The 26,132-nt window shown below is 37.1% G+C and overlaps 4 protein-coding genes across 6 annotated transcripts in view; 2 read left to right on the top strand and 2 right to left on the bottom strand.

Moving 5' to 3' along the window:
* Positions 1-277: 277 nt before the first annotated feature.
* On the top strand, positions 278-1,375 carry LOC130983032 (lysine-rich arabinogalactan protein 19). Its single transcript, XM_057907200.1, has 2 exons — positions 278-937; positions 1,066-1,375. The coding sequence occupies exons 1-2, from the start codon at positions 278-280 to the stop codon at positions 1,162-1,164; spliced, it is 759 nt and encodes a 252-aa protein (XP_057763183.1). The 3' UTR covers positions 1,165-1,375.
* Positions 709-6,173, bottom strand: LOC130983033 (uncharacterized). Of its 3 annotated transcripts, none has more exons than XM_057907202.1 (5): positions 5,927-6,173; positions 5,697-5,808; positions 4,496-4,624; positions 1,369-1,502; positions 709-944 (listed from the first exon to the last, which is right to left on the bottom strand). In XM_057907202.1, exons 1-4 carry the CDS (start codon positions 6,091-6,093, stop codon positions 1,395-1,397), a joined length of 516 nt encoding a protein of 171 aa, XP_057763185.1. In that variant the 5' UTR covers positions 6,094-6,173; the 3' UTR covers positions 709-944; positions 1,369-1,394. The 3 variants fall into 3 exon arrangements, with proteins under 3 accessions (XP_057763185.1, XP_057763186.1, XP_057763184.1); XM_057907203.1 differs by having other exon boundaries at positions 715-944; positions 1,383-1,502; XM_057907201.1 differs by lacking the exon at positions 709-944 and having other exon boundaries at positions 1,266-1,502.
* A 3,078-nt stretch (positions 6,174-9,251) lies between these two features.
* Positions 9,252-26,132, bottom strand: part of LOC130981838 (phosphate transporter PHO1 homolog 1) — a 32,560-nt gene continuing 15,679 nt past the window's right edge. The window contains exons 12-14 of the mRNA XM_057905571.1: positions 11,337-11,621; positions 10,580-10,716; positions 9,252-9,481 (exon numbers count right to left, since the gene is read on the bottom strand). Coding sequence (XP_057761554.1) covers positions 9,391-9,481; positions 10,580-10,716; positions 11,337-11,621 — 513 coding nt within the window. The 3' untranslated portion in view covers positions 9,252-9,390. The remainder of the gene's footprint in view (positions 9,482-10,579; positions 10,717-11,336; positions 11,622-26,132) is intronic.
* Positions 23,002-24,436, top strand: LOC130981839 (uncharacterized). The gene is made up of 2 exons (XM_057905572.1): positions 23,002-23,825; positions 24,221-24,436. The coding sequence occupies exon 1, from the start codon at positions 23,023-23,025 to the stop codon at positions 23,779-23,781; it is 759 nt and encodes a 252-aa protein (XP_057761555.1). The 5' UTR covers positions 23,002-23,022; the 3' UTR covers positions 23,782-23,825; positions 24,221-24,436.

Raw genomic sequence — 26,132 nt, 5'->3', positions numbered from 1 at the left:
AGTAAATAAACTACTTAGGTCATAATATGAAGAACATTTGAACTAAACTTCAGATATAAGACATCCGATTCGAGGAAAACCAATTGAACCTATAATCGTCAACTTTGCTTGTAAGATGATTAGTGTGATGTCGCAATCACTTGAAGGCTACATTACTCCTTCCACACAGATCATACATACACGCAATACTTTCTCAACTTTTTTCAAGGCATCACCATGGCCCTTAAATAGCAAGCAAACTCTCACTTAGTCCACACCAAATCACAAATCATAAAACATGGCTTCAACGTTCTGGGCAGTGGCTTTAGCAAGCCTCTGCTTCCAGCTAGTAACAATTAACGCACAAGCTCCAGCAACAGCGCCCTCAAAGCCGCCACCTGCAGCGCTGACGCCGAAAGCAGCTACGGCACCTGTAGTGGCAGCTTCCCCTCCAACCATAAGCAAACCACCAGTGGCTAGCAAGCCTCCAGCGAATGTGACTCCAAAACCTGCTCCTGTGACATCACCAGCCCCCAAGGTTGCACCTGTTTCGAGCCCAAAGGTGCCACCACCACAACCACCAAAAGCTTCACCTGTCTCAGCTCCAACCAAACCACCACCGTTGCCGTCGCCGCCTGTTGCGACACCACCACCATTGCCACCACCAACAATATCCCCAACACCAGTCCAAGCACCACCAGCAACTGCACCTACGCCACTACAGAGAGCACCAGCACCCGCACCTGTTTCTCCCCCACCAGCACTAGCACCAACGCCTGTAATAGAACCACCAACACCAGCACCTGCCAAGCACAAGAAACGAAGGCACAGGCGCAAGCACAAAAAACATCATGCACCAGCTCCAGCACCAACAATTGTCAACAAGAGTCCCCCAGCACCACCGGATTCCACAGCAGATTCGGACACAGCACCAGCACCAGCACCGGGTCTGAATTTGGTAATGTCTTTTGCCAGCAAACCATAAATTACAGTTATAAATAATATAATAGAAACACAGATCAAGAATGAAATATATGGCTCAAACAATTTTATAACAAATTTCTTTTTCCCTTTTTAACTTCGCAGAATGGATCACCATCAAACTATCAGCATGGGAGAAATATATGGGCAACGGCTGGGATTGCCATCACCATCTTGCTAGCTATGACAGGCTTCAGCTCATAGCAGCCTCGGTGTGACCATGGATTCACTCGAATCAGTTATTTTGTTTGCAAAATATGAAATCATTTTATGTGCATAGATCTGAATAATGGAAATTTGTACCTCTGATATATATTTTTTCCTATTAAATTCTTTATGGTGATATGTATTCAGAAATATTAACGAATATGAAATTTTTGGATTATGGAAGCAATCTGGAAATATTACATAAAAATGTTCACCCGAGTTGCACATTAAATTTGATCGACTTCTGACTCTATGTTTGTTTCCTCCCGAAAGTCGTACTCTGTGATAAGTCCGAGATTGTCAACTAACTTGTGATGCCGAAGACAGCCTGCACACTAATAACATGTAGTTCCAGTTACTTCCCATAGAGCAAGTATGCACGCGAAAATAACAATTAACAATATACTGATACAAATATGACCATGATGATAAAATGCATGATCAAATGGTCATCATCAAGAAGGTTAAAGAAAGCAAGCACACTAAGCAAAAGTGAGAAAAAAAACACGTGGAACCTGAAGACTAGTCACAAGATCATCAGCATAGATGCAGTTCAATGATAGATGCACACAATATTCTAGCCATTACAAAACTTTTTGAAACGTGCTAATATGCTGAATGCCAGCAGTTACTTTTCGGATATGTGATAATCAACAAACTCATGTCAGAAAAGGTAGATGGCTGGGACAGGAAATTTATTTTCTTTTCTTGAAAGAAAAACTGTGTCCCTCTTCAATTATTTTGCAGATATGGCTCACATTAATATGCTTAAATCGGAGAACAGATTTGGCAAGTGGCAACTACTGAAAGGCCGATGGAAAGTGTCCCTCTTTCACTTATATTGAAAATATAATATTGAAACTTCTGATTGTGGAAATACTATTTAATCGAAAGAATATAAACAGATTATTACTAAGTTATTATATGAAAGAATTATTTTCTTACAATCTAAACAAAACATATACTATTTTAAAATAAGTTCATGCATTCAAATATAAATTTCATTTTCGAACAATAGATTGAAATAAATAATTATCTTTATTCTTGATTAATTTAAAAGATTTTCAATGTCATTGCTAATTTAACACATTTTTTAACATTTATACTCTTGTTAAGGAATACTACTACCCATAAACTTTATTGTATAGAATAACATTAATATTTTTTTTATTATTAGATATGTAATGTGCAATTAATTTCAATTCAAATTATTGAAACTTTTTTGGCCTTGCTAAATGTTCCTTTTCCACCATCGCCAAAATGCATAGAGAACCAATCAGGGGTTCAAAAGCCTACAATTTGATCTGCTGCTTTTGTTCTTAATCAGGTACAAGTTGCCAAAGGTAAATGTCAATGAAAATTAAAGATGTCCAAAAATGCCCTTTTCTAGCCCCAAAAAGGTCAAAATACTGAACCTAATGCAAATATATGGAAAAACGAAATATTTGCTTGATAAACGGATTATCATGTTGCAAGAGATTAAGCAGTCAGCTCCAAAGAGCAGAAGGAAAAAGAAAGAGAATATGATAATCATGTTATGGAAGTAAACATATTTCAATTATAATAAAATAAAGTAAGTGGCTAAGTGGTATCATATGAACTATACAACAATAATTAATCTGCTACACAAATCAAACAATGGTATAAGGTTCTTAACAAATCATGTTTACTATTATATGAACTAAATATAGTCCTCTCTATCTCTGAGCATAAAAAAATTAAAGAGAGCAGGTTTACTATGAGAATGAGAGAAGAATGTTTAGATTATCTAAGATACGTGGACAATGAATAGTAGAACATGCTAAGTCAGTGTTGTAGTCATTTGAGTTGTGACAATATCAATACACATCCCACTATGATAGGTTCAGATAGTAACAGAATTGGCAGGCTTTATTAATGAACTAGGGATTGCAAATCACAATCCTTTTTTGGAATACAATGTTGGAACTACCAACTATGGAGGGAGTTCTTCCTCTCCTATTCTAACTGATCTAACAGAATTTTCACACAAACTAAAACTAACCAATCAACTACTATTTATAGGCAGCAGCTAGGACTAAGACTATTGCCCTTATGCCAGTTAGTGCAGCTCAAAAAGAGCAAACAGAGCCAATTAACAGCAATTAGGAACGAAAACAACTAAACCAGCAAATAGACTACTTACCTCTCCTCTTGTAAACTAAACTAGTTTCTATCACACTACATAGAGTTGGATATATATTCAAAGAACATCATCGCACCCTATCATGAATAATGTTAGAAGTGAGCCAATTTATTCTTAGATCTCCCTTGATCACCTCATTCAGAGACCTCTTAGATCTACCTTTCTAACCAGATGCTCTGCTAGTTGTTTCTCAACATGTCCAAACTACCTTAAAGTGAGATTCTACCATCTTTCAACAATAGGCACCACTCTAACTTTCTCTCTCATGTTTTCTTCATTCGAGTATGGCCACTCATCCATTGAAATATCCTCATCTCAGCCACACTATTCCTATATTCATGCTCGCTCACCCTCAACTGTCCAACACTGCATCCTAGATAACATGGCTAGTCTAATGGTATTGCAGCAAAATTTAACCTTAAATTTTAAAGATATCTTTTTGTTGCATATGAAACACGAAGCATTTAGAGACTTGGGTATTTTGGGCACCCAAAGTCCCACATCGAGTAACATGGGACGTTTGTTGTATTTTAAGAAGATTGGCTCTTCCTCCTTAAGAGCTAGCTTTAAAGTTGTAGTTTCCCACTTTCCTTAGGTGCTTAAACAATGGTATCAGATCCGGGCTACCTATAGACTAGATTAAGGTAAATATTGTATATTGATAACAGATAGCCAATTGGCAAGGTCAGTGTTGATAGAGTGAAGCTGACATGGAGGTTGGCTTTTCAAAACCAGAGCATTGTTAGCGACTTAGGTATTATGGGGTACCCAAAATCCCACATCGAGTAGCATGGGATGTTTGGTGTTGAATTTGAAAAGTGTGGTTCTTCTCCTTTAACCGCTAGTTTTTAAGGTGTAGTTCTCTACTTTCCTTAGATACTTAAAAAAGTACTCCTCCACTTTGAGCAAAGTGTATGAACTATGTTAGAGCTGAATCATGTGTCTTATTTAACCAATGGTCTCTACTCCTTCAATTTATATCTGATACGCTTTGTTTCACATCATTATTCTGCTTTACCAAGAACATGAATGAATAGAGGGTCGGAGAATGGGTAGTGGCATTTTCTCTTAAAAGAATCAGCGCTAACGCTTTCAAACAATATTTCGAAACATAAAAATTTCTACATATACATTCACAAAAAGACCTAAGATATAAATAGGTACCTGAACAAAAACAGAACCCCTTTCATAAGCTAATCTGTTAACAAGCCTCTCTGTTCTTTCGCCACACAAATTACATGTAAATTGTACAAGCAAACTTCTTCTTGGAAGATTCAAGTCAATACTAGCACCCTGCATACAGCAGCACATAATTAATATATATAAGGGCAGTTCAGCGTATGAGCCTCTCACCTAGTGGCATCTAGGAAGGGTACTTAATTGATTTATGTGATCCAGATCAAAGCAATTTATCAAACGGCAACTTTGCTATGAGGATATCATAAAAGAAGAAACTAAATGTCATTCTTCAAGATATGAAACCACATACAGAACTGGTAGCCATTCGATAACAACAACTAAGCCACAAAAAACATTGTATTAATTCATTCAGAAAGCACAAAAGCAGAGTAGGACAAAAGAGAAACTGATTAGAATACATACACATCAGTATTTGAGAATAACAATAAAGGTCTGAAACAGGTTTTGAAAGAAGTTCTTGAATGAAAATAATAAAGACAGCTTCAACTCTACATCAGCAATGAACAAACAAAAATTAATACTTTCTAAATTCTAAATGAATAACATGTAACTTTTGAATATATATATATATATATATATGAAAGAGATTCATTAAGATAAGAAGAAGGGCTCCCCTATACAAAACCAAAACAAACCAGAGAAAGTCCTCTATAAAGCATGCTTGTCAGAAATTTGCATGGAAAGTATGTTAATGCTCCAACCAAATAATGGCAAACACTGCATAGTGCCACAAATATTTGCCTCTTTTCTACTACCAAATCGGCAAATCCAACAAACCTACTCAATAGAAATTCTTCTAGTGTTGCAGGACACACCTAACATTCATCAAAAATGCTAAACAAATCGTCCCATAAAAACACAGCCATCGGGCAATGTAAAAGGTATGTGAATTTGCCTCACGTATAACACACATCACGGAAGAAGACCTTATGTGGCCTTACACGTCATTGGTATTAATTCTGTTAAATCAGTATTCTTGAATTTCATAAGGGAACCGGAGAAATCTCCCATTTGTTAATTTTCTATGCCAAGCTTAGAGCCATGAAAAGTTAGAAAGCCTAAGTTCGCAATCCAAAATGCAATAGAACTTGTAATGACTTTTTTTTCCCTTTCATTTCCTGAAATAACACAAGTTCACAAGGAAAGAAAAGAAAAAGACATTAACCTCTTCTGAATTGTTTGATTCGGGCTCCACAGAAGTAAAAGAATCATCACCCAGCAACCCATTGACCATGCATACCCGACCTGCAAGCCTTGGTGACAGAAGTATTTTTGACCTGAAAATCATCCATAGAAATGCAAATTGACAAATATTGGGACAAATCAAGAAAATTAAGAAATACTAATAATAATATGAAAACCATAATAGACAGGATATTTGAATTGGCAACTAACCTGGTGGCTCCGATAGAAGGAGTGTTGAACTTCGAAGCTGAAAATGGAAGGCTGAAGCATAGAGAACTAATAGGTCCCGTAACTTTGTGCGTAGAGGAAGACAGAGAGGGAAGGAACAGAGGGATGGTATAATGTGTGCTTGCTGCCATTGGTAACTGAAATACCATGGTGCCCAAAATAAATGAAGGAATCCTTATGGCTTAGGGCATTCACCTGTGAATCTGCACCATATATAACTAACACTAATTTATAAATCAATTCGAAAAATAATTGTAAACAACAAAGGGTAGCTTAGTATTAAAGCGGCACCTGAAAAGTATAATGTTAACACTCTTGTTGAGAGTAAAATGCTCAAGTTCATCCTAAAATTTCACACTTGAAATAAATTGGTCCGAATATATATATTTTAGTATTTTTATCCGTAATAATATTATAAGAAGATAAATATTTTAAAATTATGTCAGTTTTATTTTAGTATTATAGATTATAACAGAAAAATTTATATAATCAAAATACTTTTATAAAAAAGGTCGTGTAAGACAAAAGTTCTTTTCGACTAAGAAGATTAGAATCTTTGTAGATAAAAAAATTAAATAATAATTTTTTTAGTTATTATTTTTATGTGAAAGAATTTAATTTTTTATTAAAAAATTAATTTTAATATTTATTATTTAAAATTTGAAAGAATTTAATATTTATACTTTTTATATTTGATTAATTATTAAGTCTGTTGTCCAAATAAAAATAATTAATTTTTATATTTTATTAAAAAATATATTCTTTTCTCTTTATATATAAAAATAAAATTAGATATTAGGATAAAAAAATTTATATCGATACTTATAAAATTTACTTAATTATTTTTTGAAATAATTGAATTTTAATTTTAATTATTAATCACAATATTTATTCTCTTAAAATTATATATAATAAATATTTAAAAAAAATTAAAAGTATAAATTAAAAATATAAATAGTGTAAAATTAAAACTAAATAAAAAAAATTAAAAAATTATGTATATAATAATAATATATTTATGTGAATAATATTATGGAATATTTTTTAATTATATTTAATTATAAATTTAATGTATTCTTTATAAAAATAGGAATTTATTTAAAAAAGAAAGATACAAAAGGAGAGAGAGTGTGTGTTAATTTTGGAGAGAAAAATTTTATTTTTATTATAATGAAAGAATATATCTCGTAATACATTTTGGTTTATTAAATAATTGATATAAAATATAAATTATAAGTTATATATAGAGTGGGAAGAGTAGAGAGAATTAGAAAGGGGGGATAAATAGATAAGAGAATGGAAGAAGAAAGTTTATTAATTTTAGAAAAAAAATAGTTTATCCCAATTTTAATTAGAGAGTGTCATGTGACATATTTTAATTAAAATAAATGTTGTATTTTTGTAACAAAAATGAATGTTGTATTTTTGTAATTAAAAGAATAAAAAATATTATAAAATTAAGTTATATTTTGTTACAAAATTTTATGGCAAAAAAATTATATTTTACAAAAAAATATTTTTTAGATAAAAATTGTTATAATTTTTTGTTGAGTTAAGAAATTAACTAAATTAATTAGTGATGACAAATATTATTTTTGGACAAAATAAATAATTAGTGTTGATTAATTATAATTGTATATTACTAATTATTTATAAAATATTGCAGGCCAAAATGTGAATTACAGCCCAAATGGAATGAGAAATAAAACAAGGCTGATGGGTCAATAATGTAAAAAACGGACAAAAAGAAGTTATCCGATCCAAGTCTGATTTGATTTCACTAAATCCCTCCAACTTGCTCCCAAAAGCAACGTTCTTTTTATCTCTGTCCCAGTTAAATCACTGAACTTAGAAAAAGTAAGAAAAAGAGCTTAGTCCCTAAGTTAGTCATGAAAGAAGAAGGAAAAAGAAAGTTAAGCAAAGAATGATGAGGTCTAATCAACCATATCAAGAAAAGATCAGAAAGCTCAAGATAATTCATTTCCTCTTACATGCAACACACTTTCTTCTCTTCATCTTCAACTTTCTGTATCTCCGTTTTGAGCTATATGGAAAAAAGGATTTCTGTTTCTCTCTGCTGTATATCCATGGTCTCAAACATGTCTTGGGGACCAAGTTGATTTTCAAGGGTTCAGATTAAGTTGACCACTAGAAGACTTTTGTGGTTGCTACTTTATGGCTTTCGGCCAAGATGAAGGAGTCAAAAGCAAAGTTTTCACTCTAAGGTTTAATGAGAAAAAGTGAATCTGTGGGTTGGTGAAACTCAAGGCTCAAGATGTTAATTTTGGAAGAAGAACCAAGCAACATGCAAGGAGATAAAAGAAGTTTGGTGTTCATTCAGAAACCAAGGAGAGATAGCCAGAGTATTGAGGTTTTGTTCTGAAAAGTGTTCTTTGAGAAAGTTCAACTAACTGGACAGTGTAACCTAATCAAAGGTGCATTCCGCCAGTATGAAGAACTAAATCAGAGGCTCGCTAATCTGGTTTTCGCATAGCACAAAGGCTGTTGATGAAGTCAATCTCCTTTATGTTTTACTGATTGTAATGTGTTTTTCTATGTTTATTTTTCTGTAATTTCTTGTGAGAAAAGGTATTGTGAGAAAACTCAAATAAAAGCCATGAGAGGAAAAAGGCTGAGTGATACACTTGAGAGAAAAGCTTAGAGTTATTTTCTGATTTCTTTAGGTTGGTTAAGTGTCTTGTATCTTGTACTTATTAGGTATCCCTTTCTTAATTGGGTTAGCACTAAGAGTGAATAGTTAGGTGTTAGCATAGCCAATGTCAAGTTAGGTTAGCACTTGAATGTGAAATTGGTGTATGTAATACTTTAAACTATAGTGAAAATTCCTCCATTGTTGTGGAGGAGGCTAGACGTAGGTTGCATAGCACAAGGCAACCGAACCAGAATATATGCTGGTGTTAGCTTTTCTCTTCTCTGTGTTCTGTTTTCTGATATTTATGAAACAAAAATAAATTGTCTCATAAATTTTCACTGCTAAGTACAAATAGAATCATAATTGAAAGTGTTGATTTAAAAAGGTTATAACAGCAACTAAAAAGGAAGGCATAGATTCAAACCCCTTCTCTAAGCCTACCACAACCTTCATTTTTGTAATAAATTTTAGTTTTTATGCTAAAAATTATTATTATAAACTGTTATTTTGTATTATAATTATTTTATTTTTTGTTATAAAAACTTTTTATAATGGCAATATTGCAACAACTCTAAAAATTCTTTTGTCATTTTATTATAATAATTTTTTTTGTTATAAATATTATTATTTTTTATTGTAGTATAATTTCTATTTTTTGTTAATGAAAGATTGTGTATACAATTGGGAATCATATCCAGTCAAATCAACCGATGAAATAATCAAGTTGATCAATAATACATCAATTTAATGAAGAAAAATATTCTAAATATTCATCTAGATAACAATGGTTTTATTAGTCTTCTTCATCAACCTCATGAAAGGGAAGTGGTACTATGTTCACTGCTCTAAATTTGCCAGCATTATTTAGCTGCTCATGCTCCAGTCTGTGTGACAAAAAATATTATACAATGTTAAATCTTTTCCATGAAATAAATTACTCATGATTGAAAATTATATGTATGTAATGTGACATAATCTCTCCCTTTCAATTGACAAAAATATCTTTTAAATTTTTAATGACAAAAATATTTTAAAATATAAAAAAATATTTAAATATTAAATATATATTTTAAAAAGTACTTTGCACATAAATTAAATTTGTATACCTCTTTTGTAACTATGATTAAAAAATGAAAAATGTTATTTATAAAATTTGATAATTTTATGCTAAATATTTTTTTACATTTTTTTATTAATGACAAAAATAATTTTAAAAGATGAAATAAAAAAATCTGAAAATCAAAATTTTGTTTGAATTTTTGCATGTTATTTTTAAATAGCTAGTAGTCCAAATATTCTTATAAAATTTTAAATCAAATGCACAAATAATTTGTCAAATAAAAAAAGGTTGTACGTCAGTTATAAAAAAATTATTTTAATTTTTTTATTTTTTTTTTTGCTTTTCAAAAAATTTTAAAAGAATTTTTATTATTAACAATTTTGGAAGGTACTTTTGTCATCAATTACTTGATAATTCAATGACATATTTCATGGTTTACTCTTTAGGAAATTATTAGGAGTTCTAGAATTTTATAATATAAAATATTGTAGGTAAATAAGAAAATGACTAGCAAATAAATTCTTCAACATTTACTCAAAATTAAAACGGACCACTAAATAAATATACAAAAAAGTGCACTTCTCTTTTTTCTTTTTAAGTGAATATTTGAGTAGGTGTTGGGGAAATTATTTATGAAGCATTCTTCCAAGATTATAATACCCTCTTTAATTCATTGTTAGAATGTAGTAATTATTTTTATGAATTCCAATAGAAAGTGTTAGTAAACATTGTAGAGAGTAAAAAACGAAAAGATATATATAGTATAAACTTTGCATTTGCATGAAATGAAATTCTAATAAAATGACGAACAATTTGAAAAATGTTAGAACATTTTTATGAAAATAAACATTTTATTGTGAATGGCAAATATAAACAAGGAGCATATAAGTAAAAAATAAATGGAACTAATCAACTCGTTTACCTGAAGAAATTCCAGAGCCCTCGTCTAATAACTTCAAGAGCTGCTAAGAACAATGTTGTCACTCGAGAATCAACCCCTTGAAAAGTTGAATGGACAACAGTTTGCAACCATGCCAGTCTCAGAATAACATTTAATCCCTGCAGAAATTGCCATGGTCAACATCAGAGCTTTTAAACAGTGGAGAGCCCTGTATATTTGCAATGCAAAAAATAATTAAAAAGAAAGAAGAAAAAGAAAACATGATTTGACACTAATGCCTTCTTAATAATCCCCTGCTATTTTATTTTCGTTTTTCTTTTTATTCCAATCAAGATTAAGAATCTCTCTTTAATTACATAATGGTTTTATCTGCATTTCTTGTCGTTAACACCCAGATGTGTGGTAAGATCTTAGAATATGACAGTTAGTTGGCTAGTTTCAATTAAGTTATACCTTTTGGGTGGATCAATAATACTAGCTATACATAAAAAAAAAAAATTATTAATATAAAATATATGTTAAAATATAAAATATATTTAAAAATAAATTAAATAGCACATATATTTAGTGACTGATTTGATGATTGATTTAATGGCTATTTTTTTTATTTTTTATTTTTTTTACACGTAACAATTTGGTTAGTGGATATTGGTCATGGGTGCTCTAACCACTTTTACTAGTAACATTCATCATGGCAAACAATACATGTATCAAAACAAATTTATTTGAGAGGAGGAGGAGGCTGATGATGATGATGTATACATATATATATATATACCATGGAAAAGTAGTAAATGGCTTTATTGCGAAGCATTAGTTCATTCCTTAGCAATGGATTGTTGGAATTGAATTGAAGCAAACCCCAATCTCTTACAAAGTCCCAATACAATTGATACACTGTTGCTGCACTTGAAAAGATGACAACAACACATAGCCATCCAACATTATTACTCCCATCTTTCTCATAAGCCACTTTAGCACCTGCTGCCAACATTGCTGACACATATTTCCCAAGATTCACTAGGTGGCTTCTTTCCCCTTCATCAAACCATCTTCTAGCACACTACAAATTCAATTCATGACTGTATAACATCAGTTTTACCGCAACCATATTTAATTAAACTCTTGTTCTTTTATAAAAGCCATGATTAGGATCTTAATGTTTTTTTTTTAATATTTGATGCCACAAAGATGGGTTTAAGGAACATTTATTACCGTTTTACATTCTTAATTAATAGTTAGGATAAGACTGTGAAAATTGACTGATCATCTAACCGATAGAATTAGAAGTTTAAATATTTAAATGTTTAATTGAAGTTTGATTAAAATTAAAATTAAATATAATAAAATAATATACGGAGTGCATCCAGACGTACTTCTGAAAGAACATACCAAGGGACCAATACATCCTGTCATCTCTATCCCGATTTCCCACTAAACTCATCTCAATTGGGGATTCAAGGGACCTTATGACAAGACCGTCATGGATGCCGATATGTTCTTTCTTTCCAATACTGGAACTTCTCATGGATCGGATCAGTTTCATTTCTGATAGGCAGGATCCTCAAGACTGAGGCAAGCCTAGAGCATACGTGAAACTAGTAAGCAAAGATAAGCATATTGGAGACTCAAGATTTCAGAGAGAGAGATTTAGAGAGTATTCATGGTGAATATCTTACAATGATTTTATTGAAAGATTAACTTCTGAATTTTACAATGGGAGAGACCTCTATATATAGAGGTTCTTGGGTAGTAGAGGATAAGAAAGAATCTTATCTATCATTACAACGAGACAAACAACTTTAAGCAAGCTACTTAAATACAGACACGTGGACCGCACTACTAGAAGATAAGAAGGAATCTTATCTCTACATCATGACAACTTTATCTCACATCACACCTTTTTATGATTACAAAAGGACAAACTTACTTTATGTCACACCATATTTTACATGATTATAAAAGACAAAATACCATAATGACTTCTGGACATCATGATTCTTGCTGGGTCCCATTCTTCACAGATTGTATTTCGTAATGGGCTCATGTTCATCAATGTCATCCATAAGGTCATGTGGTCCTTCTGTGTATTGATCCTCAGTGTCACCATCTTCAATCCCAGCATCCACATATGTTGGGCTTGGCAATAGTGGATAGACCCTTGATCCTGGCTCTTCGTCTTCAATGTTTCCATAGCCATATGTGGCTTGGTCTACAAGAGGAGAATTCCATGGGTGTTCATCCTGGTGAAGTGGCGGGGTAGGATAAGTCACAGATGAAGCAAGGAAGTTGGCTTGGAACTCTCTTAATTCTTCTTGTATAGTCCTGGAGGAGGAAGCTTCTTCTTCTGATGGAAGTGAGAGTCCTTCAATGGCTTCTGTGAGTACCTCGACGTTAGGATTGTTGTGGAAGGTGAGATGTTTGACCAGATTGTTGAGACAGTGTTTCTCATCTGTTGGCCATATCTTTGAGTAACCAACAATGTTAAAGTTATTTCTGGTGTAAAGAATCTCATTACGATAAGCAAACAGCCTTCTTAAGACAAAGGCATAATAAAACCTGTGTCTTCGCTTATCAGGGATGTTCCAAACGTCATGGTCTGTTAGTGCACTGAAGAGTTTCCTCTCCAAAATGGGATGGGTGCAAACATCTTGAGAAGTTTCTCAAGATTTGTTCCTGAGAAGTTTTTATCGCAGAGGAACCTGTACATAGTAATTCCAGGAACTATGATGGCGCAATCATACTGAACAGTGAGCGCCCATATGAACCACAGCATTTCTTCAGAAATTTCACCTTTGATGATAGGTATAATGTGATAAGGTGTCTTTGGGTGAAAGTGTTGAGGTCTTGCCGTGATTTGAGTAACAAGGAGGAGCCTGTGTAACCAGTAAAACAGGCATTCTTCAGCTAGGGTCTTGACCTCAGCAGCAGTCCTAGGTCGAAGGGAAAAAGGAAACGGTCCAGGTTCTCTTCTATAGAACTTGTGGTCTTGAGGGCAGTCTGGAAGAGGGAAGGTTGGTGGTGAAGCTCTATTCATGGCTAAGATGTGAAGAACTTTGGGTGGTAGTTCTTTGGATGGTCTGGAAAGATAGTCAGCTATGGTGTTGTGGTTTCCCTTGATGTGTTTTACTGTGAATTTATAGCGTGAGAACCAATCTTTCCATCTCAGAAGTTGTGAGTTCGGTAGTATCTTCCCTTTGGTGTCTAGCATGGATGGAAAGGACGTATTGTCCATTTCCACAATGAAATGATATGCACTTAGATGAAAGCTGAACTTCTCAATTCCTCTTTTGACTGCTAGAATCTCCTTGTACGTAGCATGATAGTGTTTTTCTGACTCCTTGAACTGTCCGCTAGCATGCGCACAGTAGTGTCTTGTTCCATCAATCTCTTCAAGGAGAACAGCTCCCCAGAAATTATCACTAGCATCAGTTTGCAAGATGCGTTGTCCATTGCTAGGAATCTTCAATGGTGGGGGTTTCTGTGCTACTTCTTTCAGGTGCTTGACAGCTGTCGTCTGTTCAGGGCCCCATGGTGGGGATTTCTTTTTTAGTAGCTTTGACAACTGGCTTGTGTGTCTTGTCACATCCGGAATAAAGTCACGGATGTAATTGATGATGCCTAAGAACTGTTGGACCTGCTTTGTTGTCAGGTGATCATCAGGGAAGTTTAACAGTTCCTTTGAGATGTGCTCTCCAGGCTGGAAAAAACCATTATTAAAAGTCATTCCCAAAAAATCAACTTGGGCCTGACCAATAAGGCTTTTCTTTTGAGATAGCATTATTCCATATTTTTCCACAATTTCAGTAAACTGGATCAGAAGGGCCTGATGAGTTGGGCCGTCTTTTGAGAACAGTAGGATGTCATCTATGTAGATGAGAGCTGAGTGGAGTATGGGCTCAAAGATTCTGATCATAGTTTTTGGAATAATGACGGGGCTACCTTCAGTCCAAATGGCATGACAGTCCATTGGTACTGTGCATCAGGTATGCAAAAGCCCGTTTTGTATCTTTCTTTGGGGTGGATACCCAATTGCCAAAATCCTGCTTTGAGATCAAACTTACTGAAAAGTTTAGCTTGACTAAGCCGAGGAGTTATGGCGTCAATCCGTGGTAGTGGAAACTTATCATCTTGCAAGAAGAGGTTTAAGGGTTTGTAATCAATCACCAATCTCTTCTTTCCTCTAACCTGTTCAGACCTTTTTTCCACATAGAATGCTTGGCATGCCCAGTTGGAAGTTGTTGGTTCAATTAAACCTTGCTTTAGTAACGAAGCGCATTCTTCCTTTGCTAACTTCAAATCTTCAGGATTCATTCCTGAATGGGTTGCCTTGGTAGGGTTGATGTCTTCATTCTTTTTGAAGGGCAATTGAATGAAGAACTCTTGATTCTTCCATAAAGGAAGAGGGTGGTCAAACTTGTCATGACTGTCACAACAAGTTTTTAGTAACCTGTTCTGGATGGCTTCATAGTCTGAAGGAGCCTTGCTAATTTCATAGATGCCTCTGTTTTCAAGAAATGGTAAGAACTTTTTCTTGAATTTCAGTCCTTCAGGCCATATTGACATTCCCTGTGTTTGGTAATATGCATCAAAACCAAACAGTACATCCTTCTCAGGGAGGTAGCTTCCTAGAACTTTCAGCCAGATCACCATTTCAGGAAATATTTGTAGCCCAACATTTCTTCTAGAAATATGGTCAATAGTAAATCTTCCTTGGCTGGCTGTTATGTAGGTTTTGTCATGAGGAGCCCAAATTTCATCAGGTAACAAATTGGGCCTGACAACAGTTGCAGAAGATCCTGTATCAAGCAGTGCTACGACCTTTTTTGGCATATCATACTTGGACGCCAAAAGTTTGAGTTTGAAGTGGGGTCGTTGGATTCCATCAATTCTTTTGGAACCTAGGCTTCCTAAACATCTTTTTCCTGGCATGTGCTGTTGAGGCGGAGCAGGTGCCATACAGTGGATTGATCTGTAGTCATCATCAGAAGAATTGTCTTCAGGATTATGAAGTACATACTTTGTATATTCATCTGCTTCTGACTGTTCTTCAAGGATCGATTCAAGATCTTCATCTTCTCGGGTCAAAACAGCATCTTGTAGAGATTGAAGCATCTTGATTTCCCTTTTGCTTGTCTGCCTCTTATTGGGACATTTCTTGGCAAAGTGCCCAGTTTGTCCACAAAGAAAGCATCTGTTGGTTCGTTTGTCCTTGAAAGTCTTTTTTCTGAAGAACCGTTTCTTTCCTTTGAACTTTCTTCTTCTGCTTTGATCGAAATCTGATCGTCTGGTTCTTCTGAAGTGGTGCTTCTTTTTTGTGTGGCAATCACATGAGTCTTTATCTTTGCATTTGATCTGCAGATAAGACTTGTTGCATGCTCCCTTTAGTTTAAGGGAATTCTTGGCTAGTTGTTTGAACAGGTCTTGCTGATTGCAGAGCTTATCAAGAGCTGCTAGAGCCAATTGATAGATTTCTCCGAAGGTTATTGTCGGAATATCCTTCTGGTAGATGGCCATTGTTCTTCGTATTTCTGGAAGAAGCTCTTTTGGAAGTGAAGCAAGATAAACTTCCTTGAGTGTTGAGTTGCTCTGACCTCCAAGAGGATAATATTTAGCCTGCATCCTTTTGAAATGCTTTTCAAGATCTTTCTTATTGAGTGAACAGCACTTCATCTCGTAGTATTCTTGGGAATTTCTCTGCTGGATAATCCCAATGCCTCCTAGGAATTCTCTATGTAGTCTTCCTAGAAACTGAGCAGCAGTTCCACCAGTGAGTTGCATCCGTTCATACTCACTTAGTGTGTTTATCCATTCTCTAAGATTGCCGGTCATCCTGGTGACAAACTCAGAGAGTACTTGCTGGATATCTGCATTAGGACTGGACATTTGGGTGTCAATCCAAGCGCCAAAATCATTCAACCTTTCTCTATACTTGTGAGGAGGGAGGTTGTCAAAAGTGAAGTAATGGTTGCCTGCTCTCGTCGGAGTGGACTTAGTTTGTGGAGGAACATCATCATCCTCTTCTTCTACAACTATTCCTTCTCCTTCTTCTTCTGAGGTTGGATTAGCCTGATCAACCATTGCTATTGCAGAAAGATCTGCAATTTGATCTTCTTCAGATGATTCTTCAACTGAAAAATCTGATGAGTCAGTCGTCACTTCTTCAAATGAGTCGCTTGAAGTGATCTCTGTATCAATCATTCCGATTGTCCTCTTTTCTGGTGCCTGTTCCTTTTTTTCCTTGGAGATTGTCTCAGTTTTTTCTCTAGAGGTTTCTCCTCTGAGAAATTCTCTTTCTGACCATGGTGGATTATACATCCTTTTTTGTGAAGGTCCTGTAGGTTGAATCGGGTGTGGCTTAGGTTTTGTGTGTAGCCTTCGGGCAAGGTGATAATGGGTCTTGAAGATGTTGTCATAGTCAGGTTCATTTATGGTTGGTTGCTGTGGAGGAATGTAAGTGGGTGTGTATATGGGATACTGTGGTGGATATAAGGATAAGGAATCTGTGGCCAAGGCTTGTGGTTTGGGTTGTCTGGCTTGATCTTGTTCGATCTGTCTAATCTGGGCTTTAATACGGATGAGCTCTTGGTCTTTCTTTTGGAATTCTGGACCAAAGTAATGGGTTTGGATGTAAGTCTTTAGGTCTTGGTCAAGTTTTTGGGCCTGTATGGTCAATCTATTTTTTAGCTCATCAACTTGAGTTTGAACTGAGTACACTTGTGAGGACAGATTGTCTGTCTTTTCAACGAGTGTTTCCAAGGTGTGATCAATTCTCAACAGGACTTTGTTTTGGCTAACAGCATTCTCTGTTTGCCAATTCAGAACCTCATCTTGAGGTGAAGTTGACTGGACTCCCTGTGGAGTTACTCCTTTTGGGGCTATGTATGGCCGTCGAGTATATTGGAGATGATAGAGAGTAAGAGAGACTTTGAAATATTCATGTCAAACCCTGAATCTAGCCAACCTATCTTTTATAATACAGAGCTTTCTCTTGACCGTTTACCATCATCTGTCCATAAAACCCTATCCAACAAGATAGAAAACCTTGTTGAAGTCACTCATGTTCCAGAAGACTCAAAGATCCCTGCTACTCAACAACCTCTCATAAACCCATACACTTTTTATCACCGACAAAAGTGGTCTAGTATTCGCCACCTCATAAGAAGAGGACCGTCACCTCCTGTTAAGGAAGTGATTCAAACCTCTCGGTTACAACAGTGTGGTCTTCAAGCCACCTCTGCAGAACAGTATGTTACGATTGAGATTCCTCAAGAACTCATTCGTGAATACTTGTCACAAGGATATACTCACCTACATCTTGGAGCTATAAGGATGATTCTGACCTTACATGGCAGAAAAGGATTACCTGTCACTGCAAAGATTGCACTTTTAGATACTACTTTCAAAGAGTATCAGCATGCGCTTATTGGAGCACTTGTATCCACTCTCACCAATGGAAGTGTGATTCTTACAATCTCGCCAGATTTCACTATCAGGCTTACAGATCCGACCCTTTCCCAAAGGATTCGGATACAAATCCAGTTAATTGGTGTTACACAAGATGCCAGTGCTGAACAAGCAACACTCCATCACCAGGTGTTGTACAGAATCCAGGATCATGCTCTGGATCTGAACCTTCCAAACACCACCCATGATGCCCTTTTGATGTTCACAGATAAGAACCATGGTCCGGCCATAGTTAGCATCCCAAGGATGATTCCTCCAGACGAGCTTGCTGCTATAGTACCACTGGAATGGATTACTAATTACGAGAGAGCTTTTCCTCAAAGCACTCCTGACGTCCATACAACAGCACCACCAGCGGTTACACGAGAGACTGACGGAACAGTCAGAACAGTCTTTCAAAGGCCAGGAACAGAAGGACGACCATCTTTTTCTAGACAGTCATCTTCCAGAAGGATCTATATGATCTCTCCTCTCACTGTTCAACATACCAGTGATCAAGATGATCCCCCAATTCACTACTTCGAAGAAGGAAAGCCAGTCTATGTCTCACACGTCAATGGCCATTTCATATGGGATGTTGACCATAGCATGTGTGACTCAGATTGCGACTGCGATGCTTGGGGAGAATCTGAAGATGAAGATTACTACAAAAGGAAGAAGTCCAAAAAGAATAGGAAGCAGAGCTGTACTGCTCCTCCAAAGTTCCACCCACCTGATGACCCTGAGGAACCACCAAAGTTTCACCTAAGGCAGAAGAAAAAGAAGACCTTTAGGCCTCAGTTCTCAGATCCTATTGCTGTACCATGTATAGCAACCCTTAAACCTTATGAGCAGGAGTTTCCTCCTCTACAGGTTTCCACTGATAGTCAAAGGATTACTCGACGGCCATACATAGCCCCAAAAGGAGTAACTCCACAGGGAGTCCAGTCAACTTCACCTCAAGATGAGGTTCTGAATTGGCAAACAGAGAATGCTGTTAGCCAAAACAAAGTCCTGTTGAGAATTGATCACACCTTGGAAACACTCGTTGAAAAGACAGACAATCTGTCCTCACAAGTGTACTCAGTTCAAACTCAAGTTGATGAGCTAAAAAATAGATTGACCATACAGGCCCAAAAACTTGACCAAGACCTAAAGACTTACATCCAAACCCATTACTTTGGTCCAGAATTCCAAAAGAAAGACCAAGAGCTCATCCGTATTAAAGCCCAGATTAGACAGATCGAACAAGATCAAGCCAGACAACCCAAACCACAAGCCTTGGCCACAGATCCCTTATCCTTATATCCACCACAGTATCCCATATACACACCCACTTACATTCCTCCACAGCAACCAACCATAAATGAACCTGACTATGACAACATCTTCAAGACCCATTATCACCTTGCCCGAAGGCTACACACAAAACCTAAGCCACACCCGATTCAACCTACAGGACCTTCACAAAAAAGGATGTATAATCCACCATGGTCAGAAAGAGAATTTCTCAGAGGAGAAACCTCTAGAGAAAAAACTGAGACAATCTCCGAGGAAAAAAAGGAACAGGCACCAGAAAAGAGGACAATCGGAATGATTGATACAGAGATCACTTCAAGCGACTCATTTGAAGAAGTGACGACTGACTCATCAGATTTTTCAGTTGAAGAATCATCTGAAGAAGATCAAATTGCAGATCTTTCTGCAATAGCAATGGTTGATCAGGCTAATCCAACCTCAGAAGAAGAAGGAGAAGGAATAGTTGTAGAAGAAGAGGATGATGATGTTCCTCCACAAACTAAGTCCACTCCGACGAGAGCAGGCAACCATTACTTCACTTTTGACAACCTCCCTCCTCACAAGTACAGAGAAAGGTTGAATGATTTTGGCGCTTGGATTGACACCCAAATGTCCAGTCCTAATGCAGATATCCAGCAAGTACTCTCTGAGTTTGTCACCAGGATGACCGGCAATCTTAGAGAATGGATAAACACACTAAGTGAATATGAACGGATGCAACTCACTGGTGGAACTGCTGCTCAGTTTCTAGGAAGACTACATAGAGAATTCCTAGGAGGCATTGGGATTATCCAGCAGAGAAATTCCCAAGAATACTACGAGATGAAGTGCTGTTCACTCAATAAGAAAGATCTTGAAAAGCATTTCAAAAGGATGCAGGCTAAATATTATCCTCTTGGAGGTCAGAGCAACTCAACACTCAAGGAAGTTTATCTTGCTTCACTTCCAAAAGAGCTTCTTCCAGAAATACGAAGAACAATGGCCATCTACCAGAAGGATATTCCGACAATAACCTTCGGAGAAATCTATCAATTGGCTCTAGCAGCTCTTGATAAGCTCTGCAATCAGCAAGACCTGTTCAAACAACTAGCCAAGAATTCCCTTAAACTAAAGGGAGCATGCAACAAGTCTTATCTGCAGATCAAATGCAAAGATAAAGACTCATGTGATTGCCACACAAAAAAGAAGCACCACTTCAGAAGAACCAGACGATCAGATTTCGATCAAAGCAGAAGAAGAAAGTTCAAAGGAAAGAAACGGTTCTTCAGAAAGAAGACTTTCAAGGACAAACGAACCAACAGATGCTTTCTTTGTGGACAAACTGGGCACTTTGCCAAGAAATGTCCCAATAAGAGGCAGACAAGCAAAAGGGAAATCAAGATGCTTCAATCTCTACAAGATGCTGTTTTGACCCGAGAAGATGAAGATCTTGAATCGATCCTTGAAGAACAGTCAGAAGCAGATGAATATACAAAGTATGTACTTCATAATCCTGAAGACAATTCTTCTGATGATGACTACAGATCAATCCACTGTATGGCACCTGCTCCGCCTCAACAGCACATGCCAGGAAAAAGATGTTTAGGAAGCCTAGGTTCCAAAAGAATTGATGGAATCCAACGACCCCACTTCAAACTCAAACTTTTGGCGTCCAAGTATGATATGCCAAAAAAGGTCGTAGCACTGCTTGATACAGGATCTTCTGCAACTGTTGTCAGGCCCAATTTGTTACCTGATGAAATTTGGGCTCCTCATGACAAAACCTACATAACAGCCAGCCAAGGAAGATTTACTATTGACCATATTTCTAGAAGAAATGTTGGGCTACAAATATTTCCTGAAATGGTGATCTGGCTGAAAGTTCTAGGAAGCTACCTCCCTGAGAAGGATGTACTGTTTGGTTTTGATGCATATTACCAAACACAGGGAATGTCAATATGGCCTGAAGGACTGAAATTCAAGAAAAAGTTCTTACCATTTCTTGAAAACAGAGGCATCTATGAAATTAGCAAGGCTCCTTCAGACTATGAAGCCATCCAGAACAGGTTACTAAAAACTTGTTGTGACAGTCATGACAAGTTTGACCACCCTCTTCCTTTATGGAAGAATCAAGAGTTCTTCATTCAATTGCCCTTCAAAAAGAATGAAGACATCAACCCTACCAAGGCAACCCATTCAGGAATGAATCCTGAAGATTTGAAGTTAGCAAAGGAAGAATGCGCTTCGTTACTAAAGCAAGGTTTAATTGAACCAACAACTTCCAACTGGGCATGCCAAGCATTCTATGTGGAAAAAAGGTCTGAACAGGTTAGAGGAAAGAAGAGATTGGTGATTGATTACAAACCCTTAAACCTCTTCTTGCAAGATGATAAGTTTCCACTACCACGGATTGACGCCATAACTCCTCGGCTTAGTCAAGCTAAACTTTTCAGTAAGTTTGATCTCAAAGCAGGATTTTGGCAATTGGGTATCCACCCCAAAGAAAGATACAAAACGGGCTTTTGCATACCTGATGCACAGTACCAATGGACTGTCATGCCATTTGGACTGAAGGTAGCCCCGTCATTATTCCAAAAAACTATGATCAGAATCTTTGAGCCCATACTCCACTCAGCTCTCATCTACATAGATGACATCCTACTGTTCTCAAAAGACGGCCCAACTCATCAGGCCCTTCTGATCCAGTTTACTGAAATTGTGGAAAAATATGGAATAATGCTATCTCAAAAGAAAAGCCTTATTGGTCAGGCCCAAGTTGATTTTTGGGAATGACTTTTAATAATGGTTTTTTCCAGCCTGGAGAGCACATCTCAAAGGAACTGTTAAACTTCCCTGATGATCACCTGACAACAAAGCAGGTCCAACAGTTCTTAGGCATCATCAATTACATCCGTGACTTTATTCCGGATGTGACAAGACACACAAGCCAGTTGTCAAAGCTACTAAAAAAGAAACCCCCACCATGGGGCCCTGAACAGACGACAGCTGTCAAGCACCTGAAAGAAGTAGCACAGAAACCCCCACCATTGAAGATTCCTAGCAATGGACAACGCATCTTGCAAACTGATGCTAGTGATAATTTCTGGGGAGCTGTTCTCCTTGAAGAGATTGATGGAACAAGACACTACTGTGCGCATGCTAGCGGACAGTTCAAGGAGTCAGAAAAACACTATCATGCTACGTACAAGGAGATTCTAGCAGTCAAAAGAGGAATTGAGAAGTTCAGCTTTCATCTAAGTGCATATCATTTCATTGTGGAAATGGACAATACGTCATTTCCATCCATGCTAGACACCAAAGGGAAGATACTACCGAACTCACAACTTCTGAGATGGAAAGATTGGTTCTCACGCTATAAATTCACAGTAAAACACATCAAGGGAAACCACAACACCATAGCTGACTATCTTTCCAGACCATCCAAAGAACTACCACCCAAAGTTCTTCACATCTTAGCCATGAATAGAGCTTCACCACCAACCTTCCCTCTTCCAGACTGCCCTCAAGACCACAAGTTCTATAGAAGAGAACCTGGACCGTTTCCTTTTTCCCTTCGACCTAGGACTGCTGCTGAGGTCAAGACCCTAGCTGAAGAATGCCTGTTTTACTGGTTACACAGGCTCCTCCTTGTTACTCAAATCACGGCAAGACCTCAACACTTTCACCCAAAGACACCTTATCACATTATACCTATCATCAAAGGTGAAATTCCTGAAGAAATGCTGTGGTTCATATGGGCGCTCACTGTTCAGTATGATTGCGCCATCATAGTTCCTGGAATTACTATGTACAGGTTCCTCTGCGATAAAAACTTCTCAGGAACAAATCTTGAGAAACTTCTCAAGATGTTTGCACCCATCCCATTTTGGAGAGGAAAACTCTTCAGTGCACTAACAGACCATGACGTTTGGAACATCCCTGATAAGCGAAGACACAGGTTTTATTATGCCTTTGTCTTAAGAAGGCTGTTTGCTTATCGTAATGAGATTCTTTACACCAGAAATAACTTTAACATTGTTGGTTACTCAAAGATATGGCCAACAGATGAGAAACACTGTCTCAACAATCTGGTCAAACATCTCACCTTCCACAACAATCCTAACGTCGAGGTACTCACAGAAGCCATTGAAGGACTCTCACTTCCATCAGAAGAAGAAGCTTCCTCCTCCAGGACTATACAAGAAGAATTAAGAGAGTTCCAAGCCAACTTCCTTGCTTCATCTGTGACTTATCCTACCCCGCCACTTCACCAGGATGAACACCCATGGAATTCTCCTCTTGTAGACCAAGCCACATATGGCTATGGAAACATTGAAGACGAAGAGCCAGGATCAAGGGTCTATCCACTATTGCCAAGCCCAACATATGTGGATGCTGGGATTGAAGATGGTGACACTGAGGATCAATACACAGAAGGACCACATGACCTTATGGATGACATTGATGAACATGAGCCCATTACGAAATACAATCTGTGAAGAATGGGACCCAGCAAGAATCATGATGTCCAGAAGTCATTATGGTATTTTGTCTTTTATAATCATGTAAAATATGGTGTGACATAAAGTAAGTTTGTCCTTTTGTAATCATAAAAAGGTGTGATGTGAGATAAAGTTGTCATGATGTAGAGATAAGATTCCTTCTTATCTCCTAGTAGTGCGGTCCACGTGTCTGTATTTAAGTAGCTTGCTTAAAGTTGTTTGTCTCGTTGTAATGATGGATAAGATTCTTTCTTATCCTCTACTACCCAAGAACCTCTATATATAGAGGTCTCTCCCATTGTAAAATTCAGAAGTTAATCTTTCAATAAAACCATTGTAAGATATTCACCATGAATACTCTCTAAATCTCTCTCTCTCTGAAATCTTGAGTCTCTAATATGCTTATCTTTGCTTACTAGTTTCACGTATGCTCTAGGCTTGCCTCAGTCTTGAGGATCCTGCCTATCAGAAATGAAACTGATCCGATCCATGAGAAGTTCCAGTATTGGAAAGAAAGAACATATCGGCATCCATGACGGTCTTGTCATAAGGTCCCTTGAATCCCCAATTGAGATGAGTTTAGTGGGAAATCGGGATAGAGATGACAGGATGTATTGGTCCCTTGGTATGTTCTTTCAGAAGTACGTCTGGATGCACCCCGTGGTATCAGAGCCTAATGAGCTAAAGCAAAGAGAAGGTATATTGGAGATGATAGAGAGTAAGAGAGACTTTGAAATATTCATGTCAAACCCTGAATCTAGCCAACCTATCTTTTATAATACAGAGCTTTCTCTTGACCGTTTACCATCATCTGTCCATAAAACCCTATCCAACAAGATAGAAAACCTTGTTGAAGTCACTCATGTTCCAGAAGACTCAAAGATCCCTGCTACTCAACAACCTCTCATAAACCCATACACTTTTTATCACCGACAAAAGTGGTCTAGTATTCGCCACCTCATAAGAAGAGGACCGTCACCTCCTGTTAAGGAAGTGATTCAAACCTCTCGGTTACAACAGTGTGGTCTTCAAGCCACCTCTGCAGAACAGTATGTTACGATTGAGATTCCTCAAGAACTCATTCGTGAATACTTGTCACAAGGATATACTCACCTACATCTTGGAGCTATAAGGATGATTCTGACCTTACATGGCAGAAAAGGATTACCTGTCACTGCAAAGATTGTACTTTTAGATACTACTTTCAAAGAGTATCAGCATGCGCTTATTGGAGCACTTGTATCCACTCTCACCAATGGAAGTGTGATTCTTACAATCTCGCCAGATTTCACTATCAGGCTTACAGATCCGACCCTTTCCCAAAGGATTCGGATACAAATCCAGTTAATTGGTGTTACACAAGATGCCAGTACTGAACAAGCAACACTCCATCACCAGATGTTGTACAGAATCCAGGATCATGCTCTGGATCTGAACCTTCCAAACACCACCCATGATGCCCTTTTGATGTTCACAGATAAGAACCATGGTCCGGCCATAGTTAGCATCCCAAGGATGATTCCTCCAGACGAGCTTGCTGCTATAGTACCACTGGAATGGATTACTAATTACGAGAGAGCTTTTCCTCAAAGCACTCCTGACGTCCATACAACAGCACCACCAGCGGTTACACGAGAGACTGACGGAACAGTCAGAACAGTCTTTCAAAGGCCAGGAACAGAAGGACGACCATCTTTTTCTAGACAGTCATCTTCCAGAAGGATCTATATGATCTCCTCTCACTGTTCAACATACCAGTGATCAAGATGATCCCCCAATTCACTACTTCGAAGAAGGAAAGCCAGTCTATGTCTCACACGTCAATGGCCATTTCATATGGGATGTTGACCATAGCATGTGTGACTCAGATTGCGACTGCGATGCTTGGGGAGAATCTGAAGATGAAGATTACTACAAAAGGAAGAAGTCCAAAAAGAATAGGAAGCAGAGCTGTACTGCTCCTCCAAAGTTCCACCCACCTGATGACCCTGAGGAACCACCAAAGTTTCACCTAAGGCAGAAGAAAAAGAAGACCTTTAGGCCTCAGTTCTCAGATCCTATTGCTGTACCATGTATAGCAACCCTTAAACCTTATGAGCAGGAGTTTCCTCCTCTACAGGTTTCCACTGATAGTCAAAGGATTACTCGACGGCCATACATAGCCCCAAAAGGAGTAACTCCACAGGGAGTCCAGTCAACTTCACCTCAAGATGAGGTTCTGAATTGGCAAACAGAGAATGCTGTTAGCCAAAACAAAGTCCTGTTGAGAATTGATCACACCTTGGAAACACTCGTTGAAAAGACAGACAATCTGTCCTCACAAGTGTACTCAGTTCAAACTCAAGTTG

Source organism: Arachis stenosperma, chromosome 5, assembly GCF_014773155.1.
Source record: "Arachis stenosperma cultivar V10309 chromosome 5, arast.V10309.gnm1.PFL2, whole genome shotgun sequence".
In the NCBI taxonomy this organism is placed as follows: Eukaryota; Viridiplantae; Streptophyta; class Magnoliopsida; order Fabales; family Fabaceae; genus Arachis; species Arachis stenosperma.
The sequence above is the reverse complement of the archived record's forward strand: the minus strand, read 5'-3'. Positions and strand labels throughout refer to the sequence as shown.

Coding starts and splice junctions, on each gene's coding strand:
- LOC130983032 (XM_057907200.1), top strand. CDS start 278: ATGGCTTCAACGTTCTGGGCAGTGGCTTTAGCAAGCCTCTGCTTCCAG. Junction 938..1,065: donor CAGCACCGGGTCTGAATTTG/GTAATGTCTTTT, acceptor TTAACTTCGCAG/AATGGATCACCATCAAACTA.
- LOC130983033 (XM_057907202.1), bottom strand. CDS start 6,093: ATGGTATTTCAGTTACCAATGGCAGCAAGCACACATTATACCATCCCT. Junction 5,809..5,926: donor CCTTCTATCGGAGCCACCAG/GTTAGTTGCCAA, acceptor GATGATTTTCAG/GTCAAAAATACTTCTGTCAC. Junction 1,503..4,495: donor GGGGTTCTGTTTTTGTTCAG/GTACCTATTTAT, acceptor ACATGTTATTAG/TGTGCAGGCTGTCTTCGGCA.
- LOC130981839 (XM_057905572.1), top strand. CDS start 23,023: ATGCTGTGGTTCATATGGGCGCTCACTGTTCAGTATGATTGCGCCATC.